Raw genomic sequence first — 17,430 nt, 5'->3', positions numbered from 1 at the left:
AAATCAACATCTTGAAACTGAAGCAATGAGCCATGCAGACAGGGAAGCAACATCCTGCTGAGCTCAGCGCAGTCATGACAAAATCACTTGGATTTTTGACCACGGTTGGTTCATGTATGACTGCCAGTTCCTGTGTCTTTAAAAACTACCTGAATAGCCTAGTGAGCCAGCTGGCCCCTTAGAATATAACCATTTCTCAGGACTCTGTAGTGCCATGTTGATCTTAGTGGTGATCATGGTTGAAAGAAGACCTGAGAGTATCATTTTTACTGCTTTTTGTGTGACCACTGAAATTCATATATCACTGTAATATATTTCTGCACATTTCTCTGTAGTTATTGATGTGTTTTCAGAAATACAAAATACTTTTAAGAGCATAGCCCACAAAAAGCAGAAGCAAAACATGCATGAAATTGAAGTTCAGTAACATAAAATATAATGCTGCCTGAATTATAACAAGAAAATTGTGTTAAAAATCTTTTGACAAAGAACAAAAGAGTCTATGCAAAAAATTGACATAATTTCACACTAAATATTTCTCACTGCTCTTACTAGGATACCTTCAAAACCATTATCAGTAGACATTTGATTATTTCTTAAAATAATTAAATACTGGTTTGGTTTGGTTTTTGCTTTTAAAGCCTCAGCTACTGATGCATTCTTTTCAGACTCTTTCTGACCAAGTACTGATGTCACTGACAGTTTAAATAGTTTCATGAATTTTGCAAATAATACAGAACAGTGATGCCATTATTAGGGGTAATAGTTTATTCGAAGTCTCAGATGCAGTGGTGAAGAGGTTCACAGTTGATGACATTTGACAGTTCTTTTCAGCTGTAGGCAATGGTGCTGATAATCAGCACATCCAGTTATTTCAAATACCTTCCATGCTTTATGATTAACAAGCAAAACTATAACTAAATAGGTTACTGCCTGGCATCTCTAATTGTCCATACTCTTTTTGTCTTGAAAGGTCCTTAATCACCATATGGAAAAGCAATGTACGTTCTTGTATAGATTTTTGTCTACGGTACAATACGTTATATTTTATGACTTTTTTTCAAAAAATATTGTTACATTTCTTGAAGCAAAGAGGTTATTTTGTTTTATTTCAGTGGACTGTAACTTATGAAATGCCATTTTTTGTTGCAAAAAATGTCAACAAAATTGTTTAAATGACCACCAAGATGTCCGTTAATCAGTGTTAGCGTTCCTTCCTTCTTCAAAGGACCAAGTAGCTGGTCTAGACAGCACCCAAGTGGGGATGTAATTCTGGCTGTATTGAAATGAGCAAGAATTTTAGACTGATCCCTTATGGTGCTTGATTTTGATCTGGTGGTCTTTAACGTCACGGAGCACCTTGGTTTAATCGGTGTATTAAAGATTCTCTGTAACACACCCATCTTATATGAGGAATACAAACATATAAAGATGATTTGATGGTTTTCTTTAGAGCCGTCCCTCTGAGAATGACCATTTCTTATATGTGGTTTGAACCAGATGAGTTGATGGCTGTACAGATAACACTGGTATCTGTCAGAGCTGAGAGAAACAGTCAGAAGGTTGGGTGTCTTAGTGAAGACTTGGACATATTTTAGGGACTTAAGAACAGCTATTTAATGTTAAACTAGCATCATGTTTTGTATTCAGTGTATTTGTGTCCTTTTGGTTTTGGTTTTATATCTAAAAGCATGACCTGAAATTTTATTTTAAAATTTGTGGATTTTTTTTTTTTTATTACACATGCCTTGGGTTGAGGCCTCCAAGAGAGAAACTAGATTAGTGTTACTAACTATATAGATTCATATCTGGCTTTAGAAATCCCTTGTCCACAAGTGATTTGAGATCAAGCAAGTGCTTGTTCTGTTGTTATGGGCTTCACTATGCATCTACTTTTTCCATTCTTGGAGACTGAGTACTGGACTAGATGAGCCTTTGGTCTGACGTACCACTGTCGCTCTTACATTCTCCCACAGCCCACACAGCCCATTTCTTCTCAGGGGCCAATTTTTGAGAAGTTTATTCCAGTATTTGTAGGTCATATCTGTTTTACAAAATTACTGGAGACACTGCCTCAATCTGTGAACCCAAGACATCTCTGTGCTATGGATCAAGCAGGAGGAGACATACCATGTAAATACCAGTCTTTCCACAGCATCTGTGAAGAGCTACTCTCGGAGACAAGACGTAAGCCTTGATAGAGCTTGGTCTGACCATAAGCAGCCACCCTTACACATGGCTCTGCAGCCACTGAATTGTCATTCTTAATGATGGATTGTTAGTGTTTTGCTGCATTTGCTGTAGTCACAATTTTCTTCTCCTTTTCCTATCTAGTAAGCTGCTTCTCCCTGCAGAGGAGGTTAAGGGAGTACATTCACTTGCAGTTTTACAGCCCTTTCTTCAGTTTTTCTTCCTTTTGCAGATTTCCTGATTGAAGCCTGATTTTCTTCTCTGATGAGCTCAAAACTTAATACATACTGTAGTTCTTGTTCAGCTACCACAGTGTTCCAAAGGAGCACCATGCATTTCCTAGAATGAATTTCATAGATGTATAGATATCAGAAGAATGCACTGAGCCATTTGGAGACCAAGCATTCATCTTAATAAAAGAAATGCTGTCAATTCTGGAGAAAGTTTATAGTTTTCTGAAATCTTAAGTGGCAGTGTTATAGCTGGATTTTCTCAACACTGTATTTGGTGTTATTGCAAGTGACAAAAGGTACAAAGTCTCTGATGGCCTTGCACATTAACTTCACTGAGAGCTTTGATTTTGTTAAACTTATATGGGGTCTTCTGTTGCCAATTCAGACGGCTTAGTTTCTATTTTTGGTGTCTCAGGGGACAATAAGAGTTTAGGAGAGTTATTCAATGCACCTTGTCAAATGGCAAATGTCTTCTATTTCCTCTGTTGCAGTCTTTGTTCAATTTAAATGGAAAGGCTATATAGACGAAGAACTTTCTATTTTGTTGCTCACTGACAGGATATGTTAGAGCAGAAAAGCATAGTTCAAGCTTTACGAAAATCACATGCTGTTACTAAGTTCAATTGGATATCTGTATTGTGTCTACATGCATGGACCCTGATCTGTAGTGGGAATAAAGCAGCCTTGGGGTTAGAATCCAGTCAGCTCAGACAAAGCCTGCATAATCTCAGTACGTCATTCAGTAGAACAGATTGAAAAAAATGAACATTTTTATGAAAAAAATGAAAGCTTTCTTTGTGGAAATTTTTCCTTTTTTTTCATTAATTCTATCTTTACAATTTTATTTTGAAAGAAGGGTGCCAACCTCTGGAAGTCTTATTTTCTCTTCTCCTGTAGAAAGTTTAAAGCTTTACTAAGGGTAAACTTACACATACTTATTTCATAGTTGCACAATGGTGAAGCAGTTTATTAGTATACTCAGTTAATCTTCAGCATTGCAGTTAAATATCTTCCCTTTAAAAGGTGTTAAATCTGTCCCTTAAACTAAGACAGCACCCAAAATGTATTTGTTTTTGTTGTCATGCCTTGCAGAATAGTTCAGTGACCATTAACTTGTTCTGGAGCCATTTCTTCTTATACTGAACATGAGGTGGTTTCCATTTCTGGGCTGCAAACTTGGAGTGAAAGAATACCGGAGAGCACATAAGGGTATATTTGCACTGTCAAATAATATAGCTCATTGGTTTGTTCCTTGGCTCTTGTCCTCGGTTATCCACACTATTAGTTCACTGCCAGACTCTCTGCTGAGGTAAAGTAGCTTGTTCCTCTTTCAGATGGACCTCTGGGACTAGTTTTCTCCTTGGACTTCTTCCTACAGACTATATGAACGAAAAAGCAGCAGATTTACAGTCCTTTAATTCGCAAAGTCTCCCAATGGTATCCTATCAGATATCCACATGCCACACCGGTGCTTCTCATATCCTTCTTACTTATTTATAAAACAGCACTTTGAACAAGTTTCCCCTTCCTCTCCAAAAAATAATAGTTGTAATTCAGTAGGGTCACTGTTGGTAATGCAGGATTCTGGATTTAAAAGATGTATAGGAAATTTGAAATTACCAAGGCTAAATACGTTGTTATCTCTATGAATATTCATATACATCTCATAAAAATTCTCTGATCTACATCAGAGATTCATGAACGATCCGTTTGGTGTTCAGTGCGTAGACTAGCAAAATGTAATTGCACTTCGCTAACATATTTCATGTATGCACATGTAAACATTGCAGATATTTGTACCCTAATCATGTCTCTTTTAAATCATTACTTCATTTCTCCTTCAACTTTTGATTAGTGAATTTGTATGGAGACACAGCTGCAGATTACATTTACTTAACTAGAGTTCTGATTTCCATGAGGTGGTGGGACAGTGTAGCAGAGTTTGCAACTCAGTGCATGTGATTCCTATGGCAATGGGAGTGGATCCTGCTGTTACATTGCTGATTTAATGGATTGACCGCCATATTTTTTTTCAGTAGTATAGAAAGAGCTTGTCTATTTCTGACAGCCTCACTTTAGGAAAGACACAAATAATTAGCTAAGTTGGAGTCATTCCACCCTCTCAGTCCTCTCTGGATGGTCTGTAGGCAACTGTGCTCTTTAATGCACAATTTTAAGTGATTATGAGCAATGTTAGTAATAAAACATTCAAGAAGGACGCACAAGCAAATGGTTAGGGTAAGTACAAAGTGGTTTAAAGTATCAGATCACAATCTAAGCATGAAAAAAACAAAACTGCTGCAGTGCCAGCCTTAAATCTGTCAGACATTAGTGGGATTGAATGTGATGTAAAATTCCTTTATGCCAGACACTTGCAGAACAGAGTTTAGTTAATTTCGATTAGTCCATGACTGTTCAACCCAGTGTTCAATTCTACTCTTCTTCCCTGAAAAGATGCAAATGAGTAGACAGTCTTACCAGGGCATAATGGTGATTTTCTCTCACAATAGCAAAGGTCCCTCAGTCCCTCCCAGGTTCTGTGCACAGTTACCTGGTGTGGGAGACCTTTAAAGCTGCTTATCAGCACAGAGCACTTCTGATTTCAGAAAATGTTTAATTTCAAATATTGAAATAATATATATGTATTTTTAAGTTTTCTTTATAAAGAGCATTGTTCAGTGATCTTTTTATCCTTGCCTACGGGGCTTCAAGGTGTTTTATGTGAAATGCAAAAAAGTCTTATTCAGGACCCTGTTAGTGTCATCCTTGAAAGGAACAAAATGTCCTGACTCTGTACCAGAGCTGAGTAGTGCTTTCAGGAGTCCTTGAAACTGAATTTGGAAAACTACCTCACCTTTCAGGTATGCTTGGCTGAAAAGCTTTCACCACTAAGAAAATTGTTACTTCCCATACCTTCCGTTATGTGAAATACTGGATTCAATTGAATATATAAAATATTTGGGAATGAAAAGATCTTGAAATATAGCATGTCTCAGGGAAGTGTCTCCTTGCTATCTAACTTTTTTTTTCTGTCCAGCTTTGTAAGCATGCAACTTATAGATTAATAATATAGTTTTCATTATCAGAAATTAATAGTTTGGAATAACAGAGCATGATGAGAAATTATAAGCAACACTAGAGGTTAGCAGCAGGTAGCAAAGGAAGCCATATATACCAACTGTCCTCCAGAAAATAAATTAACAAATTCCACAATAGGCTGTGATACTTCTGACAGGTTAAAGAATTACTATTGTCTTATTTAATTGCAATGTTTTAGTAAGTTTACGTATTTTAAGTTGAAAATAGTATCTTAAGACATAAATTTTATATGTTGTGGTTACTACTATTTTTCCTGCACTCAGAAATGGTCATTGCATTTAAATGTGAAGTCTTTAAAACTGTGAGGACACAAAAACCTCAGATTTATTCTATAAAAATGTAATGTAATTGAAATAATTTTAAATTTTATGAAACATTAATCGTGAGCAGAATGTCTGTATGGAACATTAATTTGAGGCAGTAAGAATAAGCAGCTGCAGTTCCCCGATATGGTATCTGCAGCATTTATATTAATTAACTCGTAACATAGACTAACTGAAGTAGAAAATTCATTATGTTTAGTTAAATAGTAAGGAAATCAGAATGCTTTTTTTTGTTAACTTAAGGTATTGTCCTAAAATCTTTCACTCTAGAGGCAGCAGATGGCTAATAAACTTCTTGAGCTTATAAAAGTAGAAATATACATATGAAGTTTTTCAATTTATAGCCTTTTAAAAAAAAAAGTTCCGGTTATACATATGGGACTGTAAAAAGATGACTTAAATGACTGTCCCATCCTTTAGTTATAAGTTTGAAGGGCTTTTTGTCCTTCTGCCAAATTTATTGTTTTTTGTGACCACACTTCTTTGTATGTTATTCTTCCCATTTGTGACGGAGATGATACAGAGCTAGAAGTGCTGCTGCATATTGCAGGAATTGTATGGCCATTTGCATACAATTTTAGTTCTGATGTTCTTAGACATTCAGAGTTAGCCAAATGGGGACTAGCCCATAGTCTGGAGTCAGGACTTCTCGGTTCGAGCAATCATTTCCTCAAGGCTAAATTCATAAACTTATGCAGAATGGCAGCCTCTCAGAGTACTGACACTGAGTAGGTACACTTTATATAACGTTCCAGTTTACTTTAGTAGATGCTGTCTTTAAAGACAGCACTGAATTCTAATGGCACTATTAGGGTTACCATATTTTCACACAGGGCTTTCTGGGAAAAAAGTATATTTAAATGGACATGCTGGATGGGCCGTCAATCAGTGCATCTCAGATGCATAAGATTTACTGCACAGCCATACAGTAGTACATGAACGGTAGGTGATGCATTGAAAGGGCATTGGAGTACATAAGCATCAGCTCTCAATAATTCCGCTCACACCTGAGTCCGAATTGCTGCTGTAACCGGGTTTCTGGAAGTCTAGCAATCCTGGACAGATGGGCGCAATCCTCAAGATACAGAATGAGAAAAGGCTCTTGTACTTTTTAGGGAAAATGGTATAGAGTTACAAGATAGTAGTATGTTGTTCCTTTTGAAGAGGGGTAGTCTTTTGTGTAGTGAGGAACCTTCATGGGAATGGCACAGTGATCACAGGACATGAATGACTAGACACTGCTCTGAGCAACCTGATGTAAGTAGACCTGCTTTTAGCAGAGGGTAAGACCAAATGCCTTCTGGAGTTCCTTTCCAGCAAGAATTATTCTGTGATTCTGTGTTCATATGCACTGATTCCAACACATAGAAAACATTGCGATGATCAGAAGTCTTGCTTTAGCACACACTGATTGTTAAGTTATCCATCTCACATGGAGTAATTCCTAGTTTACTGTAGGAGGTGGTGGCTGTGTACCCTGTTCTTCAAATTGACTAAATGCTCTCTGTAAATTTACTTCTTGGTTATTTTATTATACACACGAATTTATGAATATAGTTCTGCCCAATTGCATGAGACTGTGTGTGCTGGGGATGATCTTCTGCAGTCATGGTTGTAGGGAATGTGTTTCTTGAAACACAATAGAGTTGTGTGGCCAGCACAACCACATGATGCAATAGTGGAGTCTTGAAAGTGTACCTTCTGGCAGGGCAAGGTACTTTGTATGTCTCTCTGAAACAAAGCCTTAATCTTCTACAGCTTAATCCCACTGCCCGTATCATCAGTAAATCCTGGTTTTCAGGATAACTGGCCATTGGTACATTCGGGAATGGAAGTGTCATGTTATTTTATATAAAGACTTTAGGAATATTCCGGCTGCGAGACACAAAATAAGACAGATCAATGGGTGAGTCCTACATTTAAGTTACTGTTAAACAGTGTGCTAATAATTTCTTTAGGTTTATATAGCTTCCTTCACAACTGTTAGGTCTTCTGCTCTTAGAATTGAATACTGACCCGAGGTCTGCTGCTGAAAAAGTAGGTGAAAATACCTCTTCCCAAAGCAGACAGACACAGGTTCTATCTACAGCCTTGTAGTCCCATAAATTATTGTGAATGATGCTGCTACATAGTATGGGGTGTGTATATTACCTTTTTTTTCCCAAAGTTGCTTCTTGACCCTTCACTTAACAAAAGTTCTTTCTTAATGCTTCAGTATTTCAGTTTGCGTTATGTCAATATGGTAATGATTTACACTTGTTATACTACAGATAATTTTATATGTATGTCTCTGTGTGTTTGTATAGAAAGTATACACTCTTAAAATAACCTATTTTCTGTTATGTCAGAAAGCTAAGACTGTCTTAAATATGTTAGGGAATTCAATCTGTTATGCTAGTCCCAAAATATGTTGTGCATGTCTTTATAGCTTTCAGTAGAACTATTTTTACTACTTTATCAATTAGCTTGAATTGAAGGGCACTGAAAGAACACATACTGATTAGCATTTTCAAATATTCTACTTCCAATCAGTAAATTATATTCAAATGCCAACACAAATTGTAACATTTACTATATGTGAAAACAAATTGAACAGTTGGTTCCACCTAACATTTAAATAATATTTATTATGAAGATATTTCTGGATTGGTTGCCTGTAAGTTTTCAGATCCCTTCATTTTTTTGCATAGCTGTATGTGTTGGTTTTAAGAGACAGTTTTTATTACTTGAAATGACAGGAGACTTCAGTAACCTTTGAGCTAGTGACTTCATTTTACCCCACACTAATTCTCTTAATGGCTACTATAATTGATTGTAATAGCAGGAATGCCTTGCATCCGCATTAGACAAAACCAGAAGTACTTCTTGGCAGGTTCCTAAGTGGATTCATGTGATTTAATATGCATTTTTTGATTACTGTCTAACCTTCTACAACCTTTACTGTCTGACTTTCACCATTAAAGATTCGTCTCCCAGTCTATCAGGTGAAATAATAGTCTGAATAGATCTGAATTACCTCATCTTGACCTATTTTAAATCAGTACAGACCAGTGTGTACAATAATTTCAGCAGCATGTGTCTTTAGAAGTTGATCACAGAGACAAAAAAGTCCCTATACATATTCTTGAATTCATCAACCCATTAATTAATATAATTTTTCACCATGTAGTGTAACCCTGAGCAAGCACATTTCAAGAGCAAATAGTGTTCTAGTGAACAGTGTTAGGCTCTTCCTCTCTGTTGCAGAATACAAGGTTTATTCACATAAATCCATGTGAATTAATGCGGAGTGCTGAGGCAGGTACAGATGAGAAACAAAGCCAAATGTGGATGTTTTCAGTAAATATAGCTGATTTTTTTTTTTATGTGACTTAAAGATTTCACTTAAGCATAACTCAGGGTTACATTGTACAGCCCAGCTCCTCTGGAAAAAAAAATGTTTGTAACTGTGATAATGTCTGACTGTTGTTTTCTGCTTCTTATGACTTTCTGAAAGCTACTTCTTAGACTGAAGTCTTTTACATCTGTTCTATGTTCATCTAAATGTTGTGGAAAGTTGAACAAAAGTTATTGATAACTTTTTGTGTGAGTGGGAATTAAATTATTTTACTACTTTAAAGGTTATTTTCTACTTCTTTCATTCTTACATATCAAAACAGGAGCAAAAATCTGAAGTGTGATAATGCTTTTAGAAAAAACTTTTATATAGTTGAAGTTATTTGACATTCAAAATCATAACTTTAATTTGGAAGATGTTAAAGTATTTTATACTTTTTTAATGACCTGTGTGATAAGAATCTTCAGTTTGTGTATGCGTGGCTGACTCATGGAACATGAAATGGGATCCTTTCTCTAATGTGAGGCCCTCAGTTTACTCAGAATGTACAAATATTGCCTTAGTCATTTTGGCTACATTATAGAAATATGACTTTATTATGAAACAAAAAGGAAACGAAAAGTCCAATAGTAGTATAATATTATACCAAGAAGTAATATGGAATCTGTGTACAGATTTGATATAGAAATGCTCAAAAAGCTGATAACAAATAAAGCTAATATTTAAGCGCCACCATTTTTTATTCTTTCAATGACCTATAAATTCTAGTATTTTACTGCAATTTTAATCATATATGTTCATGGGCACTTACATATGTGGCAAAAATCAATGCACTTTTTAGTGTTTCTTGTATATATGCAGCTTTTTTTTTTTTTTTTGCTGCACTGAGTGTGTGAGCAATTCGTCTCAGCTCATATTTTGTGTGGGCAGAAATATCTGTTGTTACTAAAAAATTGCCAGTCTATAGTGACTTATGTACAATGAAGTCGTTGCTGCCTATCTTCTAAGTATGTATTTTTTCATAAATGAATTTATTAACTAAAAAACTATTAAAAAATGGAGGTAGGATTCTCTAACTTTTGATCAACTCTGCTTGATGTTTCTTAAAGAAAACAGTAACATATTTACTCATGTATTCTTTTGATGATGAATTGGCTGTTAAGTAATCTGAACTTTGTATATTTTATCTTATTGTCTTTTCTTTCTTTTGTGCTATGAAAGTTGGATGCTTCCTACTTTTTAAGGTTTAAGCAGAGAATATTTTAATTTCCAAATAATTTTCAAATCATTTCAGACCTGCTGTCTGGTTCACTGAAATTCTAAGATGTTTTATAGAATAAATAATCCTTTCCCAGGTTGATGCACATTGTAATACCATTGGGCTGTGATCAGGCTTCTACTATGCAAGCCCAGTTGAAGGTACTGGTGAAAGAAGAGGTTGGGGTGGCAGGCTGCAGCAGGAACAGGATCCCAGCCCCAGTCACCCATCTTACAGTTTCTCTGGAGATGTCTCTGCTACTCCCATGGAAAGGATAAGGAAGTGAACCAGAAGTAGTGCCGGTGACAGCTACTTTCCTGAAACGCTAATCGGTGTGTACCTGAGACAGGGATGGGAGCAAGAACAGAAAGCTGCTATAATACATCCTATCCCACACCTACTTCTTACAGTGGCAGCATGTTATCCAGCCACTGGCTTCTTGCTTTTCCAGGGCAGGAAGCACAGGAAATCAGCATGACAAGCAGAAAGCACAGATTTTAGGAAGGGAGAGGAAAGGAAATGAGAGTTTATCATGTCATTTCACCTTGCTTGACATTAAAGCTGACAGGCCCATCACGACCTCCCAAAAGTCCTTGTGCTACTTCCTAGATTTACCTTCCCCCAATTTTTGTCTTTTATCATGAAAAATATATTCTTCCTGAAATGAGATTTTTTTTAAAATTTGTATTGTATTTTTGCAAGATCTGGTATGGAATGTGTTTAATGCCTAAAATGTGCCATATGTCCTTTCCATTTTGAAATGGATGCAGTTCACAGGAGCACAGAAAGTGTCATTTTATGTTGTATTTTGTGTGACAGTAGCTAGTACCAGATGCTGAAACATTTTATTCTTAAACCTAATAGCCAAAGAGACACTATCTTTTTTTTCTTAATGCTTGTTTTTACACCTCAATGAGCTTAGGAGATGATTAGCTTCAGTGTGACTGTTTGTCTGCTTCTACAGAAAGCAGGAATTAATACATTCTCTCCATCACACAGCTGCCATGTGCATCTTTCTGTTAATGTTATTCAAGCTAAGTTTTTACTTGTAGCTGGCACTTCCTCATGCTCTTCCTTTTATTTATATGTATACACACAAATATATTACTATATGGATATATGTATGTGTTGTGCCTGTAAATGAGCTTGTATGCTGGCTCTGAGTAGGTCACCTCAGCATCAGAGGTTAATCAGAGTAGCACTGCATATAGACAAGTTAGAAGTAGATGAAAATAGCCCAGTCAGTACACCACGTTGATGTAGCTATGTTATTTCTGGGACCTGTGGTAGTATTACACTGTATCGTGCAGGGTAGATAAATCAAAGTGGTTAGGTGTCAGGTCACGTACCCCTAATGATTGTGCTGTGTTCCATACCCTTTGATTCAATTCTAAAAGTCTTTCTCTTAAACCAAGGGAGAGTAGTTAGAGAAGGAAACAATATTATTCTATTTCACCTGTAACAAGAGGGTAAGTTAAAGAGAAGCAGGGTGTCCCGAGTTAGTTAATATCTGATTCTTTATGCTGACCTTTTAGCTAGTCCATGGATTGGTAAAGGAAGGTGTCATTGTAGCAAATGTAGAAATCCTGCAAGTTTGGATTATGATCTGTTATCTTGGCTCAGAAGACCATTTTCATCTAGTTGTTGCAATATGACATTTTTGAGCATACATGCTCATATATCGTAAAGAAGAATTTTCCCCAGTTTCCTATCAAATTATCAGAAGAAAAATTGTTCCATTGCACAAGAGAAAAAAACAATACAAGTTTTATAAAAATGTCAGTTCATAATATATGCAAAAGTATGTCTAGATTGCACCTAAGTCTTTCATGGAGAGAATCAAAGTCTCAAGAGAGACTTCAGAAAAGAATGAATAAACAAGTACTTAGATGCCTGCTATTGTACATGCATTGATAGCTGTTGACATAATGACATGTTTCAATCTTACTCTAAAATACCAATAGGTGTTTCACAGTGTTGTTCAATTTTATAAAGTATGCTGAAGGCTATGTCATCAAATACTATGGATTGCTATATAATAAAGGAAGAGTAAGCTGAACTAGAGATTTATTTTCGAGAGCATCACTGTGAAGCTCTACTAACTTAGGTGTGAGCTATTCAGACTGTCGGTTACTGGTAGATCTGGGAAACAATCCTGATTTGGAAGTGATAACTGTTGACAAGGGCTGTAGAAGGTATTTTGTTACCTGGGGAAGCATACATCCAGTGCCTTTCCTGCTTTTGTCTTCTTCCAGATCCCATTATTTTTCCTCCCAGCTTCTCTCAAACACATGAAATGGGAAAACAGAGTTCTGGAAGGGATATCTGCGTGCTCCGAGCACACCTTTTCTTTGTCTTCTCCAGCAGCCTGATAGTGAAGGTGCATAGGCTCCTCACTGCACACCTTTGTTATCTTCTGCAGCTGCTGCCTTCAGTACTAACTACTGTACAACACTTCAGCCAGTCTGCTACTAATCTGCTGCTCTTGGTGCTACAGGTGCTCTCTTTGGGCTTGCATGCTTTTTCTGCCTTTGCTGTTTCTGGTCAGAGGACCCATCCTTTCCATCACCAAGTGGCTGTATGGTTGCCTCGTTGCAGTTAGGTGATCATGAATGTTGGCTTATAAAACTACATTAAATCAAAAAAGCTTTCAGGACACTCTTGAAGCACTTTCCCTGTCAACCCTATTTCTTCTTTTCATGCTTCAGCATAGGAAAGCAAGTTAGGTGTTCCTGCATTATCTGCCAAAATCACATCTCTGACCTGTTCTGGTAGGACTTTCACTACTATTACCTTAACAAACATAGAAATGAAACTCCAGAAGACTGTCATGTGTGTCTCTGCCATACAGCTTCATCTACAGTAAGATGGGAAAATATCTGTGCTAGAACTGTTTACAGTCGTTTGCAGTAGTTTGCAAAGCATGCTTTTAATTTCTATATATGTATAGTTTTATAATTGCTTTATACATCAGGTATTTATTTCTGAGGACCTTAATTGGGTTTCAAAGGCATACCTAAGTAACGAAACTGAACTTTAGGGATTAAAGAAAGCTGTGAAACATGTATGTTTGTATTATTTTATGTGATTTACTCTTTTGGTAAAGTATGAAAAGTTCCATTTAGCACCCAGGAGAAAAGCATTAAACAGCTCTGCATTTTGTTTTTCAGTGTGCAGTGATCTGGAATTCAGGGAGGTTGCAAACAGATTGAGAGACTGGTTTAAGGCACTTCATGAAAGTGGAATTCAGAATAAGAAGACCAGGATTGTTCAGAGGCCTGAAAGAACCAGTAAGAGATTTGTACTTGTCCTATTTGATGTTCTCTTTAAACTTTTCTGTACTTTAGTATTTCCATGGCTAAGACTTGCCTTATTCTCATGTGCTTTAAATAGATGTGTACAAAAACCACAACTTTGTGCCTTTCTAAAGTTAATTTCTTATTTATGGCTTAGTACTGACAGAAGATGTTAACTTTAAACTTTCAACATTGTTTGGCAGGTCTCTTGCTCGTAAGAACGTGTGGCGCTACCATTCACAATGCTTTCATTTCTGAATGCTATCAAATTGGTTTTTTGATACAGCTTGGTAATTAGCTGCTGCTTAAGGAGGCAAAAGAGAAGAAACAAATAGGGATTTTGAGCAACTTTTCCAAAGAGAAAAGTGAGTTGCTGAATGACTAGCTCTAACAAATAATATACAGGAGCTATAATTATGTGTGACCCATCATTGGTAGTTGATGCCACTGTAGGTACTAGCACAGAAAAACACATGGGAGAGATGCTTGTAAGTAAAAAGTAATCTTCAAGGATATACTTCAAATTGAAAAAGACTCGGGAGTGCTAAGGAAGTGGAAACAGTAGGGGGCATAATTTGATTTTAACTCTCTCAAATATTTAAATAGGTTTTTTTGTTGTGGAAAGTAGTAAAGTTTTTAAATGTAATTATCAAAGGGCTTATTTAAAATAGCAATTGAAGCGTGCAATAATAGTTTCAAGAGTGATGTCCTACTGCGAAGGAGAGTCAAATTAGATTTCATAAGCCATAAAACTCTACCTTTCATTAATATGAAGAGCAGACTATGAATTCCTCTAGAGTGTTTTACAGAGCTTGGCCACCACTGGCTGCTTACCTTAGTTCTTTCGTTATTAACTTTTTAAGTATTTGGGGTTTTTTTTTAAGCTTTTGTTTGATCGCTATTTGTAGCATTACTTGTTCTTTTTTCAAGAAATCTGTGAATTTCATTTAATTAGAAATGTCACATGCTAAGGAAATATGAATAATTCTGTGTTATCTGGGAATACTTAACATTGAGAAGAAAGTTTCTGAGGCAAGGTGGTAATACAGTAATGTCACTTTTTTTTGGTATTGAAAAAAAAAATACATTTAAAAACATATATTTCCAATTTACGTTCTCATTGGTGCCCATATCTGTCAAGTGATCTGCTTCTCATCCAGTGATGAAAACAAGAGAAATACAAAGTTTGCAGCTCATAAGTAAGCTTTTATTGTATAGTAATAAATAAAATGTATCTAATAATACAGCTAGTGTTAGTACATCGCTCAGTTAAAGGTCAGCTGAAACATTGCACAGGGTCCTCTTTTTTCCTGAATACTCACTTTGTTGAGGTTAACAAATAGGTAAGGTCTAAAATGCGGCACAGCTGTTTAGAAGCCTGAGAATTCATTAAAAGTTCAAAAACAAATTTGAGCAGCGATAAAAGAAGCAATTGTACGGCTATTAGGTACTACAGCATACAAAAATAAAAAGTCAATGTTTCAAGTAATTGAGTTCTATGTAATACAGGAATGTAAAGTTCATAATTGATACTTTAAATACATTGAAATGTAGTGCAAGCACAAAGTTCTTAAGAGTGTGAGATTTTTTTTCTCTTAGACGTTTTCCTTGGCTTTTTTTCCGTAGGCACACGAGTAGCAGTGATATGTCCTAATATCTATACTTGAAACAGATCTTTGTATCATGATGTGTACGTGGATATATTATATTCACATTCATTTTATCGCGTGCTTGTTTGCAAGTTTTTATTTTAGAATAGCTGTCAAAAACTGTATTTAGACTTAAGATCTAAGCTTCTAATATGTGTGAGTAAAATGCAAGTCTCTTGTGGATTTTTGGACCTTATCAATTTTTGCACCTAGAAATATGTTATGTGATCCAAACTGGTTGGTTTGTTTTCAGACTTCAATAGTCACTTACTATAACATTAGCAACACTTGATAGATTGAGTGGTGTCTATCTAATGCTGATTTTACATCTAGTACATCCTAAATGTTCGTGTCTTGGCACTTTATCTACAGTGCAGAAGACAATAACCATCTGCTTAGATTATGTAGACCAAAGCAATTGTGAGATACGTGAGTATTTTTAGAACATGCTGTTCAGTTGCATGAAGCACTTTGATCTGTGAGGCCTGTGACCATGAGGAGCTCTTCTGAAGAAAATGTTGTTGTCCCATTCTGATTAGCTTTCTGCAAAGATTTAGGGTCTGTGGGATCTTTCCCACCTAACCTGAGCCAGTAAAGGAATCTTTCTAAGGCAGGTAGAGAGATGTATTTGCCTTTAAATGCCTTCAGATGAGGATCTTTACAAATGTAATTGTTCCAATTGAAGGGAAAAAATGTGTTTCTGGCCCAGTTTTCAGAATTTCCTTTTGGAAGCCTTCAAAGTCATGAAGTTCTCTCCTTTGATGGTATAAAGAATTTACGTGCTTCAGGAGGCACCTGAAATTTTAGGCACAAGTTAGACTGGATCCTACCCTGCCTTTTTTTTGAGAGATAGCCACCCAAGTCAACTCTTTATTCTAAGAATAGTCTTTCCAAGGCTCTTTTCATTCAAAAGGTAAGGAAATATAATCTGTGTGGAAAAATCTGTTTTCATTCTACTACTGATTTTAAATTCCTCGTGAACAGGGTGCTAACAGAAATGTTTGACTTAAAATTGTAAAATGGTACCAGAAATTAATCCTGAACAGCTAGAATGTTGTACAAAATGTGAATTTATTAGATTTTCTCTTTCAAAGAGATACACCTCATCAACCTTACAATAGAGCTACTTTCATTAGAAGAATGTTGCAAAGTTCGCTGTTTGTTATAGGAATGCTAGGTTCTAAACGTGGAAGTTTGATGACAGGCTTTGGCTTGTTTATTTTCTTCTAACTAAAACAAAGCAAATCAAATTGGAGAAAGAGGTTACATGTGAGGCATTGCTTGTCCTACCTTTTTTTCTTTTTCTCTTTAAAAAAGAGTGTTTCGACAAAACTGTGTTTCAAAAAAACATTTGAAGAGTAATTGTTTAGAGTGTAGTGGTTTAGTACTGTGGTCAGTTATTCAGATTGCATATATCTAATTTTAAAAAAAAATCACTTTCAAATATAAAAGGTCCTATTTGCACAATACTTACTTGATTTTATAAATAGCCAATATTTACTTGATTGAATTAATTTGACAGCCTACTGCAAAAAGGCAGTCCATCTATAGACAGAAAGTGATTGCATGAATATATGATCAGTAGTAGTTTTCTTTCATTTGTGGATTAGGGGGTGCAAAACTTGTTTAAAAACAGTTCAATGCATCTATATGGTTTTTCTGGTATGTATATTTTGAACTTCAAAATTTCTCATTTTGAGGCAACAAGATACTGCATATTATGAGAAATTAATATGTCTGTGGTTTAGAAGAAAATATTAGGTCACTATGTCCCTGTAAACACATAAAGAAACAAAAATAATTATAACCGTCCAACATGCTAATGTCCTTTCTAATACCGTTGGGAAATTCTTAAAACTGAGAGCTAAACTCTTGAGTACTATTCCTAATAAAATCCATCCCTCAAAGGTGGTTTCCAAAGTCATAATAGGTCCAAGGCATCAGGCATATTAATTTTTAAGTGTACTGGGAGTCCAGCCCCTATTTTAGGGGTGTCTGAGAGCTACATCTAGAAATGAATCTTAATCATGTATAATGACCTTATA

General features: G+C 35.9%; 1 protein-coding gene across 1 annotated transcript in view; it reads left to right on the top strand.

Annotated features, from left to right (window-relative positions):
- SPOCK3 (SPARC (osteonectin), cwcv and kazal like domains proteoglycan 3) overlaps positions 1-17,430 on the top strand; it is a 192,489-nt gene that overhangs the window by 157,500 nt on the left and 17,559 nt on the right. Inside the window, exon 8 of the mRNA XM_065634057.1 lies at positions 13,611-13,730. Coding sequence (XP_065490129.1) covers positions 13,611-13,730 — 120 coding nt within the window. The remainder of the gene's footprint in view (positions 1-13,610; positions 13,731-17,430) is intronic.

Source organism: Caloenas nicobarica, chromosome 4 (genome assembly GCF_036013445.1).
Source record: "Caloenas nicobarica isolate bCalNic1 chromosome 4, bCalNic1.hap1, whole genome shotgun sequence".
NCBI classification, from domain to species: domain Eukaryota; kingdom Metazoa; phylum Chordata; class Aves; order Columbiformes; family Columbidae; genus Caloenas; species Caloenas nicobarica.
This window is presented reverse-complemented; position numbering and strand designations above follow the sequence as displayed.